We start from the raw sequence: 15,392 nt of genomic DNA on the forward strand, positions 1-15,392 counted from the left end.
GCTGCTAGATTTTCAAGGGTACAACAATATGGGCTTCTTACAAGGACACACTGGATAATCATCATGTTCCAGCCATGTGTAAAGTTGAGTTAAAGCTTATTTTCTTTTGGCTTCTTGTATTCGGCCTGGCAGGTTTCCTCTTATTTATCTGTAATGCTCCATTTGATTGCTAAGAAGACGAAGGGAAAGAAATGAGAACTTAGAATCTGGTGAAAGGTTGAAGTCATCCTGGTTTTCGTTTCATCCTTTACTACTTCCCATCAATCAAATATGACTCAACAGAAGAAAACATAGGGTAAAAAGAGGAAAAAGTTTTTAGGAGGTTCGACAAATACAGCTGGAGATGTATTCCCTATGATTTCTATAATACATGCGCTTGTTTTTTTATAGGCATTATATTGATATATGCACATGATTTAAATAAATTAAAGCTATTCACCTCAAGTTTTCATTTCCATGGATTGGTCAAAACTTAGGCAAACAAACTGGTGAGATATATAAACTACAAGCCATGGCTTACACCAGATACATCAACAATTTGCTAGACTCATAATTCAAATTTTAGTTTCAAACACAAAACAATCAAAATTAAGCTAAAACTTTTGAACAAAAGGAACAAAAGTTGCTCTGTTCTGAAAGGAATGGCTGCAGAGTAGAATGTAAGTTGCTGGGAAACTTATCTGTGTTGCAGTTTAAGATCATGGAATAAGAGTTTTTGTGTCTAAAACCTCTTCATATGGGAAGAGTCCAGAGGAGGACCTAAACAGATTCATTGGAGATCCAGTCTCTAATGTCCTCAATGGATTCCAAACTCCTCTATATTGCTTTCCATTTGGTAAAAACAAAAGATTAAATCAAAATGGTTCTCAAATCAAAGACTTGTACAGAGGAGTGAGGAACCTTGATGAAAATTCAGGCTCCAGATAAGCAGAACCTTATTCATTTGCTTAAGTTCATTGAAATAACTAAGTTGAATTTTTCCAACTTTTATGTTCCCAGAGACTGAAATTTGTTTCTTCAGTTTCCTATAAGCATGCTCCTCATTTATGCAGCAAGCATTAAGGCTTCTCAGTATTGAGACTGTAGTCAAACCATGAAATTAGTATAACATCATAAATATATCATTTATATATTATTAAAATTAAAATCAATTATAAGAAATTAGAAATGATATATTCCACCGAAATTTCGACAGCTTATAAGCACTAACATAATGTACACTAGCATAATGTAGAGGACAAATAGAATGAGTGCACCAGTAGATGGGATTTAGCTAATTAGATGAACAAAAGATCTCTTCTACATTTCTTCCTTTTTCTATCTGCTAGTAAGATCATGATGTCTTTAAGTACCTAAGAAGAAATGTTTTAAGTTCTTTTATTTCTAACAAGAAATCCCTTCAATACATAAACAAACTAACAGAAAAAAATCCCGGAGAGAAACCAAGAGTTTTGACTTTGAGCTACTCGTTTTTCTTTTCTAATTCATTTCTACAGTCATGGTTGCTTCTAAGTTCTTGTATTTCCACATTTCCCTCACTCTATTATCTGTGTCATCGTCTGAACTTATGCTTTTCAAAGCTCACATAACAACCAAAAAACAAGATTACACACAAGTCTTGGGCATTTGTACAAACAGCATGTACGCAAGCCATGAATCACATTTGTATTTGATTGGATAAAATTGGAATTGATTTGAGGGTTTTAAGCTTGAGAGAGTGCCTATTGAAGATGCTTGAAAGCTTTATGATGATTCAAGAATACCATTGTTGAGAGAGAGAGAAAGAAGAAAGACCTTAATTCTTATTAATGTAATAATCTACTTACAATTAAGAAATATATATATATACAAGGCTAGGAGTCCTAACTACCATACATGTGTCCTATATTAACAAGGAAAGGTTATACACTATAAATACATTATATTCAACACTCCCCCTCAAGCTGGAGCATATACGTCATATGCACCAAGCTTGTTACAAATATATTTAATCCTAGGACCTCTGAGAGATTTAGTGAAGATGTCAGCTAGTTGATCATTTGAATTAACAAAACTTGTAGCAACACATCCTGATGCGATCTTCTCTCTAATAAAATGACAGTCAACTTCAATATGTTTGGTCCTTTCATGAAAGACTGGATTGGATGCAATATGTAATGCGGCCTGGTTATCACATATGAGTTTCATCTGTTCATCCTTTCCAAATCTCAACTCTCGAAGAAGATGTCTCAACCATATGAGTTCACATGTTGCCAAAGCCATAGCTCGATACTCGGCTTCAGCGCTAGATCTGGCCACTACATCTTGTTTCTTACTCTTCCAAGATATTAGATTACCTCCAATAAAAACACAGTACCCTGAAGTGGAACGTCTATCTGTGGGTGAGCCAGCCCAATCTGCATCTGTGTAACCAACAACCTGAGTATGACCTCTGTTCTCGTACAACACACCTTGGCCTGGTGTACTTTTGATATATCGAAGAATGCGGATTACAGCATCCCAATGGCTATCACATGGTGACTGTAGGAATTGACTAACAACACTCACAGGAAAAGAAATGTCTGGACGAGTAATGGTGAGATAGTTCAATTTACCTACGAGCCGTCGATATCTCCCGGGGTCTCCTAAAGGCTCCCCCTGTCCTGGTACAAGTTTGACATTCGGATCCATAGGTGTGTCTACCGGTTTACAGTCTAACATACCGGTTTCTTCCAGGATGTCTAAAGCATACTTCCTTTGGGAAAGGACCACAGCAGAACTGGATTGAGCTATCTCAATTCCCAAGAAATACTTGAGTTTCCCCAAGTCTTTGGTCTGAAAGTGGGTAAAAAGGTGTTGCTTTAGTTTCTGAATACCATCCTGATCACTGCCTGTAATGACGATGTCGTCCACATAAACAACCAGATAAATACACTACCCCAAAGAGTTATGATGATAGAAAACTGAATGGTCTGCTGAACTGCGAAGCATGCCAAACTCTTGAACAACAGAACTAAAACGGCCAAACCATGCTCGAGGAGATTGTTTCAAGCCATATAGAGAACGGCGTAACCTGCATACTAAACCAGACTCCCCCTGAGCAACAAAACCAGGAGGTTGCTCCATATAAACTTCCTCGGCAAGATCACCATGAAGGAAGGCATTTTTAATATCCAATTGATAAAGAGGCCAAGAACACATGGCAGCCATGGAGAGAAGCAGACGGACAGAAGCAATCTTGGCAACCGGAGAGAATGTGTCACCATAATCAGAACCATAAACCTGAGTATAGCCTTTAGCAACTAAGCGGGCCTTAAGGCGATCAACCTGACCATCAGGACCAACCTTAACTGCGTAGACCCAACGACAGCCAACGGTAGATTTACCCGAGGGTAAAACAACAAGATCCCAAGTGCCATTAGAGTGCAGAGCAGCCATTTCATCCACCATTGCCTGTCGCCAGCCTGGATGGGAAAGAGCTTCATGGGTGCTCTTTGGAAGAGAAACAGAGGATATAGCAGAAACAAAAGCAGAATAGGGTGAAGATAATCGATGATAACTCAAAAAATTGTAAATAGGATGAGGATTACGAGTAGAGCGAGTACCTTTCCGAACAGCAATGGGTAAGTCATTAGGAGAAGGCAGAGCCGGGGTAGGTGAAGCCGAAGGGATAGGAAGTGAGTCAGCAGGTGCCTCAGCAAAAGGGAGAGGAGCAACGACACGAGGGCGACGATGATAAACCTGAAGTGGTCGAGGAGGCATAGCATCAGGTGGGGAGACAATGGGAATAGGCAAGACTTCAGAAATAGGAAGAGACTCAGAAGTGGTGGAAAAGAATGGTGAGTCCTCAAAGAAGGTGACATCAGCGGAGATAAAGTATCGATGAGTCTCAAGGGAATAACAACGATAACCCTTCTGAAGTCTGGAGTATCCCAAGAAGAGACACTTCATGGCTTTGGCGGAAAGCTTGTCCTGTCCAGGAGTGAGAATATGAACAAAGCAAGTACAACCAAAGACACGAGGAGGAAGGAAATAAAGTGGTTGGTCAGGGAAGAGAAGGGAGTGAGGAATCTGATCATGTAAGACAGAGGAGGGCATACGATTAATCAAATAACAAGCGGTAAGAACAGCGTCCCCCCAAAAACGAAAAGGAACATTACTATGGAGGAGGAGAGTACGAGCTGTCTCAACAAGATGTCGATTCTTGCGTTCAGCTACCCCATTTTGTTGAGGAGTATGAGCACAAGAAGACTGATGAAGAATCCCATGATGAGACATAAACGAAGTAAATGGGGCTGAAAAATATTCCCTGGCATTGTCACTGCGTAACACACGAATAGAAATATTGAACTGGGTTTGGATTTCAGCATAAAATTTCTGGAAAATAGAGAATAACTCAGCTCGATTTTTCATTAAAAATAACCAAGTACACCGAGAATAATCATCAATGAAAGTGACAAAATACTGAAATCCTAAAGTAGACGCAGTTCGACAAGGACCCCAAACATCAGTGTGGACAAGCTCAAAAGGAGACTTTGCCCGATTATTCAAACGCTTTGGGAACGAGACACGAGTATGTTTCCCAAGCTGACATGACTCACACGGAAGCGACGATAAAGTGGAAAAACGAGGAACCATCTTCTGGAACTTGGAGAGACTAGGGTGGCCCAGACGATTGTGAATAAGGAGAGGAGCATCAGTGGAAATGCAAACTGCAGGAGATGAATCCGAGGTGAGGTGATAGAGGCCTTGAGACTCACGTCCTATGCCAATCGTCTTCCCCGTACTCCGGTCCTGCAAGGTCACAAATTTATCAGAAAAGGTAATAGAGCAATTAAGAGTACGAGTGATTTTGCTGATGGAAATAAGATTAAAAGGACATTCAGGAGTATAAAGGACAGAAGTGAGAGGTAGAGAAGGCAGAGGAAGGGTCAAACCAATACCTTTAGCCACAGTTTGAGAACCATTAGCTAAGGTAACATTAGGTAAAGCAGAGGTAGTAGTAATAGAGGAGAAAAGATCCTTATTACCAGATAAGTGATCAGAAGCTCCAGAATCTAGAATCCAGGGTCCAAGAGAAGATGTGTGGGTAAGGCAGGCAGAGGCATTACCAGGCTGGGCAACAGAGGCAACAGAAGCCTGAGATGCGGAAGAGCTCGGAGGCTGAGGCAGCGGAGAATCAGAGGACTGGGCCACATGGGCAGTGCGAGGAGGTCGTCCATGTAACTGATAGCAACGATCGCGAGTGTGGCCAAGTTTATTGCAATAGGTGCAATGAGGACGTTGACCTCTACCTCGGGTACCACTACGGCCTCCTCGAGAGTTAGTTTGAGAAACTAACACAGAAGAATCTGAAGTGCTATCAAATGGCAAAGTCTGAGTGGAGGAGATACGGAGGAGGCGAGCAAACACATCATCCAAGGACGGAACTGATGAACTACCAAGAATCTGATCACGGACAGGCTCAAGATCCGGACGGAGGCCAATAAGAGTAAGAACCATGAAGAACTTGTCAAGCTGTGTTTGTTGAGCCCCAACATCAGGAGTAAGAGGCATCACAGTCAAGAACTCCTCCTTAAGAGAGGCAATCTGGCCAATATAAGTAGATAGATCCAAGTCCTGTTGGCTGAGATGGACAATAGCAGAAGCCACCTTATAAAGACGCTGGATATCATTCGTATATAATCCTTTGGCCTGAGTCCAAAATTTAAAACAAGTTTTGTAGGCCCGAAGATGAAGAAGAATCTTGGGATCAACCGATTGCCATAATACACTACATAACTGTGCATCTATCTTCCTCCACTGTACGCGGTCAACCTCAGGGATATCTGCCTCCTGTGTAATCAAGTGATCCTCATATCCTTGACCCATAAACCAAAGTTCAACAGAGGCAGACCAGGAAAGATAATTGTCACTGCCAACCAATTTCTCCGAAGTAATCATAGGAGATCCAGATATAACAGCGGAAAAAATGGAATTTTTAGTAGTCATATCTACTTATCTGGAGAATGAAGTATGTTTGGATCGAAGAGAGCCCTAATACGGCTTCAGATTGCGGCGTGGCACCACCGAAAAAGGGAGACGGCCTCAGATCGCGGCGTGGTACCACCAGAAAGGTAGAAGAACACTTCCCAAGGCACGTGCAGGGATTGGAGTGGAGAAAAAGTAGTCGGAGCTTCGCCGGAAAGACTGTTTGGAGGGCCGACGGAGATGAAGAAGAATCTTGGGATCAACCGATTGCCATAATACACTACATAACTGTGCATCTATCTTCCTCCACTGTACGCGGTCAACCTCAGGGATATCTGCCTCCTGTGTAATCAAGTGATCCTCATATCCTTGACCCATAAACCAAAGTTCAACAGAGGCAGACCAGGAAAGATAATTGTCACTGCCAACCAATTTCTCCGAAGTAATCATAGGAGATCCAGATATAACAGCGGAAAAAATGGAATTTTTAGTAGTCATATCTACTTATCTGGAGAATGAAGTATGTTTGGATCGAAGAGAGCCCTAATACGGCTTCAGATTGCGGCGTGGCACCACCGAAAAAGGGAGACGGCCTCAGATCGCGGCGTGGTACCACCAGAAAGGTAGAAGAACACTTCCCAAGGCACGTGCAGGGATTGGAGTGGAGAAAAAGTAGTCGGAGCTTCGCCGGAAAGACTGTTTGGAGGGCCGACGGAGACAAAAATCCCCAAAAGAGGTACGTGCAGGGCTCGAATGGGAGAACCAGGGAGGTAGGGAGGCTGGTCGGCGTCAGGCGAGGCTGCTGGAGGAGGCGTGTCGCCGGAAAAGCCCTCACGCGCCCTCACGCGCTGGCGCGTGAGATGCAGCCGCCGGAAGGAAACGTGCGCGTGGGCGGCGCGTGGATGCTCTTTTGGTGCCGGTGCCTTCACAAAAGTTGTAGATCTCCTCCAGGCGCTCCTTCTGGTATGGTCGGTGTCGGAAAAATACGTCGCCGGAAAAGTTCGCCGGAAAAAATCGCCGGCGGTGAGTAGTTTCTGTCGACGATCCGAATGACCGGAAAGTATTGGGAGATGGGGAAGGTGACCGGAATGAAACACGGTCACCGGAAGGTTTCCCGGAGTTGATGACACGGGAAACAGGAAAGAATTAGGTTTTCTTCCTTGGCTCTGATACCATGTTGAGAGAGAGAGAAAGAAGAAAGACCTTAATTCTTATTAATGTAATAATCTACTTACAATTAAGAAATATATATATATACAAGGCTAGGAGTCCTAACTACCATACATGTGTCCTATATTAACAAGGAAAGGTTATACACTATAAATACATTATATTCAACAACCATAAACCAGAAGCTTGTAGGATAGGATGAAGTTGGCTGCTGGAGAAGATGAATTCAACCAGAGATTGTAGCTCATCCACTGCAAAAGAACAGTGAGCTTACCAAGATGAGTTGGGTTGTTGACAACTTACTAATCATTGTATTGTTCACAGGAAATCAATACATTGAGTCTTAAAGAGCTTCACTAAAATGAAATACAGTAGGGTTCGATACTTCGGTTTGTGTAGAAAGAAATTGGGGATTTGAATTTAGACAACAGTAAAACAGTATCAATTAATAATGAAATGCATCAAAATGGCGTCGTTTTGGTTAAGCAGAAAAAAATAAATATATAAAAAGGCTATGGACCTTTCTTCAGTTCTTCCTTCTCGGTGTCAGCCTTTTTTTCGATTCCGTTGGAGTCAATCTTTGCTTCTCAACGTGGTCCCTTTTCAAGTTCTCCTATTGTTGAGCTCAGTCGTCGTGTTGGCGTGTCCTATTCTGAAGGTGTGGCGTTTTCTGTAGAAACCTCTAACCAAAATTTTAAAGGCTGCCCTTTCTCTAGGGAAACACTCAGTAACCTAGAGGAGCTTTGTGTCTCAAGCAAGGCTTCGTCCCCAGAGCCAGAACCTCCCACCCTCCCATTGGAAGGTTTTCAGGTTGAGGGTCTCACGACTAGGAAAATGGTCAAGGTGCAGTCGGTTTTGGAGAGTCTGAGGATTAGAATTGTCAAAGATAATGGAAAAGGTGCGGAAATAGAGAGCAAGAGTACTCTATCTGCGGATAAGGTATATTCCAGAAGGAAGAGGAAAAATGACTCTGGAACCCGATGAGAGGATTAGGTTTGGTTGCTGGTTGTGATAGGTTGTTTTTGTTTACATGAAGATCTTAAGTTGGAATACAAGAGGATTAGGTTCCAAGAAGAAAAGGAAAACTGTCAGAAGGTTTTTAAGTACTCAAAGTCCAGATGTGGTGATGCTTCAGGAAACGAAGAGAGAAATTTGGGACAGGAGGTTTGTGAGCAATGTCTGGAAAGGTAGAAGCATGGAGTGGGCTGCTCTTCTTGCTTGTGGGGCTTCAGGGGGGATTGTGATTTTGTGGGATTCAAATAAGTTTAAGTGTACAGAGAAGGTGTTAGGATCTTTCTCTGTAACTGTGAAGTTGAACTCTAGTGAAGAAGGGTCTTTTTGGTTAACTTCAGTGGATGGCCTGAATAAGCTTTTGTGGAGGAAGGACTTTTTGTTGGAGCTTCAGGACCTGTATGGTCTGACCTTCCCAAGGTGGTGTATAGGAGGGGATTTTAATGTTATCAGGAGGATCTCTGAGAAGATGGGTGATTCTAGGTTAACTCTCAATATGAGGTGTTTTGACAAGTTTATAAGGGAGAGTGGTTTGTTGGACCCCCCTCTAAGGAATGCGGCTTTTACTTGGTCAAACATGCAAGCTGTTCCTATTTGCAAGAGATTGGATAGGTTTTTGTTTTCTTTTGAGTGGGATTCCTTTTTCTTTCAAAATTTTCAAGAGGCGCTTCCTAGATGGACCTCAGATCATAGCCCAATTTGTTTGGAAACTAATTCCTTAAAATGGGGTCCGACTCCTTTTAGGTTTGAGAATATGTGGTTGCTCCATCCTGAGTTTAAGGAGAAGTTTAGTGATTGGTGGCAAGAGTGCACGGTTGAAGGTTGGGAAAGTCACAAGTTCATGAGGAAATTAAAGTTTGTTAAATCAAAGTTGAAAGATTGGAATAAAGTGGCCTTTGGAGATTTAAGAGAGAGGAAAAAGCTCATCCTTTCGGACTTAGGTAGAATTGATCTAATTGAACAAGAAGGGAATTTGAATCCTGATATGGTATCAGAAAGGACCTTAAGAAGAGGGGAGCTGGAGGATTTGCTATTAAAGGAAGAGGTTCAATGGAGACAAAAATCTAGGGTCAAGTGGATTAAAGAAGGGGATTGCAATTCTAAGTTCTTTCACAGAATGGCCACTGGAAGGAGGAGCAAGAAATTCATAAAGTCTCTGATTTCTGAGAGGGGGGAGACTTTAAGCAACATTGAGGTTATCTCTGAGGAGATTGTAAATTTCTTTGGGAAACTTTATTCCAAACCTGAAGGTGACTCTTAGAGGATTGAAGGTGTTGATTGGGTCCCTATTCCTAGAGAGAGTGCAATTTGGCTGGATAGGCCTTTTTCTGAAGAGGAGGTACGAATGGCAGTGTTTCAATTAAATAAGGAAAAGGCCCCTAGTCCTGATGGTTTTACTATTCCAGTTTATCAAGAGTGTTGGGATGTGATAAAAGAGGATCTTATGAGGGTGTTTATTGAGTTCCACACCAATGGGGTAATAAATCAAAGTACAAATGCAACCTTCATTGCTATGATGCCTAAGAAAAGCCATATCTTCTATACAATAGGGAAAGGTGAGTTGAACTCCAAACCCTTATTCCTCTCATGGGGAAAAGAGGAGGGAGTTGCTGGTTTACAGTAGACTCTAAGTCTTTTGAAATTTCTGTGGATGTGATTGGGAAAAATCTAAAGGGGATCATTGTGGAAAGAAGCAGATGATTCACTTCGTGGATCAGGTTTGGGAGCTCCAGCTTGTGCTGGCTGTTGGAGGGAGTGGAGGCTAGCGGTAGGGGTGAGTTTGCGCAGAGATCTGTCAAAAGTTGGGAGGATGGAGGTAGAAAGTTTAAACTAGAATGTCGAGCAAATGAGGCCGGTAGATTTTTATTGTGTTCAGTGGTTGACTCAGATGCAAAGAGACATTGTTTAGTGTTCCCAAAAGGAAAAGGTTTTTTGGGAGGCTGGGCCTTGCTAGCTGAAAAACCTTGCTCACTTGGAATAGCGACACGTGATGAGCTAGGAAAGTTTTTGCTTCCTCTAAAACTGAGAGCAGAGATGGGAATCCTAAGGGGAAGAAAGAAAAATCCTACGTTGATGCGGTGAATACAAGAGGAGTTTCAAGAGTGAGAAGACTAGGGGAAGCAGCGTGGCTACAACTAGGAGAAGAAGATGTGGCAAGAGGAAGGGAGCATTTAGACCGGTGCCTGGTTGGGAGATGGGGAGAGACTTTGGTTTCGCTTCCAGACCTGTGTGCTCTGGAAAGTTGGGGAAAAGATCACTGGAAATTCAAAGGAGGAGTGAAGTTAGCGAGGATGGGGGGCCCTTTTATTCTGATTGAGTTTGAGAATAAAGCAGAGGCAAACAAAGTGTTATTAAGAGGCTTCCGATGTTTTAAGGATTCGATTCTACACTTGGAAAGGTGGGACCCAAAGGTGGGGTGTTTTCAAAGTGGTGAACATCTTAAGGAAATTTGGGTGAGAGTGATGGGATTACCACTGCACCTTTGGAGCTGGGAAGTTTTTGAAAAGATTGGAGACTGCTGTGGGGGCTTTGTTGCAGTGGATGAAAGCACTGCTGCATTTAACGAGCTCCAATGGGCCAGATTATTAGTGAAATTGGAGGGGATAGAATGGCCAAGTTCCCTGCAAGTGGTAATCGGCACCACTTGCTTTGCTTTTCAACTGTGGTGGGAGGTGCTGCCAAGGGTGTTCGAAGTGTTTCCGGTGATCAGAAATGGATCGGGAAAGGATCAAGAGGTTAGGGAAGAAGACCGGGGGGCTTCACGCGCTGGATGTGTGGTGAAACAGGTACAGTCAACTGGGCAGCCTGCAAAGGTGGCTGTGCCGTCTGAAGATGGAGAAAAATGTTGCAGAACAGTCATGGAGACTCCTTTTTCTGACTTGATGCCGACAAGAGGGGCAGAGGCGGACATGTCCAAAAAGAGGCAGAAGCATGGTAGGGGGAACAATTCAAAATTTGGGCCTGCAGCCAAAGCTAATGGATCTTCGGGCTTGGATAAGGAAACGGCAGTGGAGAGGAGGCCCGACGAGGAGGGCCTGTCTGGCACAAAGAAGAGTGTGGGCCGTCTCACTTAGGCCCACTCTCAAACAAGCTGGAGACAACTTTCCAGAGATGGCCCAACGAGGAGGGCCTGTTGGGTTTCATAGAGGACTGTGGGTCGTCCCACTTAGGCCCAACACCAAACTCGCACACAGCTTTACTTAGTTATATGGAAGTGGGCCGACCCACTTTGGACTTAACTAAAAGTCCAATTGTGGTGGGGCGACCCACTTTCGAAGACGACATTAGGGCTAGGGCTCGCAGGGGTTGCCGAGAGGTGGTCCGCGGGTGTCCAGACGGGGTTGTTCTCGGCGTGCAGCAGGGCTCGTCTCCTCCGGTGCCATTCACTAAAGAGCTTACCGAAGAAGCTCTGTTGGAGGAGGCGTCCAAGCACACAGTCCCTTTTTCTCGGTCTTTTTTCTCGTTGGGGAAGCGGGATTTCTTCTCTTTTTCTACTCTTTCTAGGCAGGATGGGATGTTTGTCGGCACAAATGGGGGTTGCGGCCGAGGTTGCAGTTCGAAAATAGTTGGGGAAGCAGATTTGGGTCCTCTAAGGATAATCATGGCGAATGGAAGGGAGGCGGAGGTCTCTGGGTTGTTGGGGTCTGCTAATGGGACTGGCGAGGTGGAGACGGAGGACGTTATGGAAAGGGTTCCTTAAGAGATTACGGAGGAGGGGAACGCAGTGGGTGAGCCGTGCTGGCAGTCCAGTTGTTTGGCTAAGTTTAGCTAATGTATCGGAATGCCGACGAAGGGCTTTGAAGGAGAGATTCTGTTTCTGCTTAAAAGAATGAAAGAAAGGAAACTTCAGAAGGGGAAGAAGGGGAAGCTGGATGGTAGGAAAAAGAGAAAATTGGAATCTTCAAAGTTCGAAAGAGAGTTGAGAAAGCTGGAATGGACTGTGAATTATATTGGAGGAGGAGAAGGGGGGGCAGTTCTTCTAAGTTTAGATGAAGATTCGACTATTTTCTTGGAATGTTAGAGGGGCTAATAATTGTGATAAGAGGAAGGTGATCAAAGCTTTGATTAAGAATAATACGGTGGACTTGGTCTGTTTGCAGGAAACAAAAATCTAGGAGATTTTAAGGGGTATTGTTCGGAGTTTGGGAGTAGGGAGATTTTTAGAATGGGGAACTGTCGATTCAAGGGGTACAGCGGGTGGTATAGTGGTGTTCTGGGATAATAGGGTGTTGGAACTGATCGGGTTAGAAAAGGGAGAACATTCAATCTCCTGCCATTTCAAGAACTATGAGGATGGCTTTACGTGGACTTTTACAGGGGTCTATGGTCCGACCATGAGGAAAGACAGGGAATGTTTTTGGAATGAGTTGGGGGCCATCTACGGTCTTTGGAATGGGCCGTGGTGTGTTGCTGGTGACTTTAATGCTATCCTAAGCCCTGAAGAACGCAGTAGAGGAGGGAGTTTAGATTCAGACATGAGAAGATTCTTAGATGTAATAGAAGATTTATAGCTAAAGGGCTTGCCTCTGATTGGGGGTCCTTTTACTTGGAGTAGAGGGGTGAATAACCAGTCTCTCTCAAGGCTAGATCGTTTCCTGGTCAATGAGGAGTGGGATAGCCACTTTAGTGGCTCAAGGTAATGTGTCCTCCCGAGACCAGTGTCTGACCACTTCCCAATTCTGTTAGAAGGAGGGGATTTGAGAAGAGGGTCTTCCCCTTTCAGATTTGAGAATATGTGGCTTAAAGTGAAGGGGTTTAAGGATCTGTTGAAGGCCTGGTGGGAGGGGGACAACTTTAATGGTTCTGCAAGCTTTATACTAGCTGAAAAACTAAAGGTTGTAAAGACTAAACTTAAGGAGTGGAACAGAGATGTTTTTGGCAGGGTGGATTACAGGAAGAATTTGGCGTTGGATCAGCTGCAGTTTTGGGATACAAAGGAGAAGACTAACAGACTGTCTTTGGAACAGATAGAGGCTAGAAGAGAAGCAAGGGAAGAATACAAAAAATGGGTGTTATTAGAAGAGGTTTCTTGGAGACAAAAATCTAGGGAAGTATGGCTGAAAGAGGGTGACAGAAACACAGGCTTCTTCCACAGGATGGCAAACGCTCACAAGAGAAGAAATAATGTAGACCGAATTAGGATTAATGGTGTATGGTATTCGGAGGAGAATGGGATTAGCAAAGGAATAATAAATGCCTTTAGATCTCTGTTGTCCAATCCGGGGGATTGGCGCCCTCCTTTGTCTGGGCTACAGTGCGAAACGTTGCAGAATTTGGATGTTGATGCTTTGGAGGTGCCGTTCACAGAAGAGGAGGTGCATGGCGCGCTGATGGGTTGTAGTGGGGATAAAGCTCCGGGGCCTAATGGCTTTACAATGGCTTTTTGGCAGTTTGCTTCGGACTTTGTGAAAGAGGATGTGATGAGCTTCTTCAGGGAGTTCCATGACCACAATAAATTTGTCAAAAGGCTAAATGCAACTTTTCTGGTTTTAATCCCAAAAAAAGTGGGGGCTGAAGATTTGAGGGATTTTAGGCCCATAAGTTTAGTGGGAAGCCTATACAAGTGGTTGGCTAAGGTGTTAGCCAATAGACTTAAAAAGGTGGTTGGAAAGTTGGTGTCTAAGGCTCAAGGGGCTTTTGTAGAGGGTAGACAAATTCTAAATGCAGTGCTCATAGCTAATGAAGCCATTGACTCAGTTCTGAAGAATAATGAGAATGTTATCATGTGCAAACTTGACATAGAGAAGGCTTAGAACAATGTGGATTGGTCTTTTCTTCTCACAGTTATGCAGAAAATGGGTTTTGGGGAGAAATGGATAGGGTGGATCAAGTGGTGCATATCCACTGCAAGTTTCTCTGTGCTGGTCAACGGAACATCTAAGGGTTTCTTTCAAAGCTCATGGAGGTTTTTAGCTCTTTTCTCAAAAGGGTTGTGGATGGAGGTTTTATGTCGGGCTGTAAGGTGAAGGGTAGGAACGACAAAGGGGTTCAGATTTCCCACTTGTTGTTTGCTGATGACACCTTGGTGTTTTGCCGAGCTTCTCAAGACCAGCTGACTTACCTAAGTTGGTTGTTTATGTGGTTTGAGGCCGTATTGGGTTTGAGAATCAACTTAGAGAAGAGTGAGCTCATTCCAATAGGGAGGGTAGAGAATATTGACAATCTTGCCTTGGACTTTGGCTGTAGAGTGGGTAGCCTCCCGTCCACTTATCTGGGTCTTCCTTTGGGTGCTCCGTTTAAGTCAGTATCAGTGTGGGATGGAGTGGAAGAGCGATTCCGTAAAAGATTGGCTATGTGGAAGAGACAATATTTGTCCAAGGGAGGGAGAGCAACTCTAATCCGAAGTACTTTGTCGAATCTTCCTATTTACTTTATGTCCTTGTTGAAATTACCAAGTTCCGTTAAACGCAGACTTGAGCAAATTCAGAGGGACTTCCTTTGGGGTGGTGGCAACTTGGAGCGAAAACCACACTTAGTAAGATGGGCAGTGGTGTGCTTAAGTAAAAAGAAAGGGGGATTGGGGGTCAAATGTCTTTCCATCCTCAATAAGGCTCTTCTTTCCAAATGGAATTGGCGATTCGCAAATGAGAGAGAGGCTTTATGGAATCAAGTGATTAGAGGGAAGTATGGGGAAGATAGAGGGGGTTGGTGCTCTCGGGAAGTGAGAGAGGCGCATGGCGTGGGGCTTTGGAAAGGAATAAGGATGGATTGGGAGTTGGTGGGCGCTCGGATTTCATTCAGTGTTGGCAATGGGAGGAGGGTGAGATTTTGGAGGGATAGATGGTGTGGGGATTCCCCTTTGTGTGAGTCTTTTCCTTCCCTCTTTGCTTTGTCTGCTGAAAAGGAAGTTTGGGTGGCGGATGTGTGGGATCCCTTGGCTGAGGGGGGTAGGGGGGGTTGGAACCCCTGTTTTTCAAGAGCCTTAAATGACTGGGAGGTTGAGGAGGCAGAAAGATTTCTGGAGCATATTCACGAAAAGAGAGTGCTTGGAGATGTAGATGATATGGTGATTTGGACCGAAACAAAGAGTAGCAAATTCTCAGCCAAGTCCCTCTATCTTTCTCTAGAGGCGGATTGCCCTGTTTTGTTTCCATCTAGCTATATTTGGAATGGGTGGGTACAACCCAAAATTAGTTTCTTTGCGTGGGAGGCTGCATGGGGTAAAGCTTTAACACTAGATCTTGCTCAGAAAAGAGGATGGTCCTTGGCAAATAGATGCTTTATGTGTCTTGAGAACGAGGAGACCATAGACCATTTGCTTC

The 15,392-nt window shown here is 43.7% G+C and overlaps 1 protein-coding gene across 1 annotated transcript; it reads left to right on the forward strand.

The window, feature by feature from the left end:
• Positions 1 to 14,029: 14,029 nt before the first annotated feature.
• LOC117908319 lies at positions 14,030 to 14,606 on the forward strand. The gene is made up of 2 exons (XM_034821921.1): positions 14,030 to 14,474; positions 14,542 to 14,606. The coding sequence occupies exons 1-2, from the start codon at positions 14,030 to 14,032 to the stop codon at positions 14,604 to 14,606; spliced, it is 510 nt and encodes a 169-aa protein (XP_034677812.1).
• The last annotated feature ends 786 nt before the right edge of the window (positions 14,607 to 15,392 follow it).

Source organism: Vitis riparia, chromosome 19 (assembly GCF_004353265.1).
Source record: "Vitis riparia cultivar Riparia Gloire de Montpellier isolate 1030 chromosome 19, EGFV_Vit.rip_1.0, whole genome shotgun sequence".
NCBI lineage: Eukaryota > Viridiplantae > Streptophyta > Magnoliopsida > Vitales > Vitaceae > Vitis > Vitis riparia.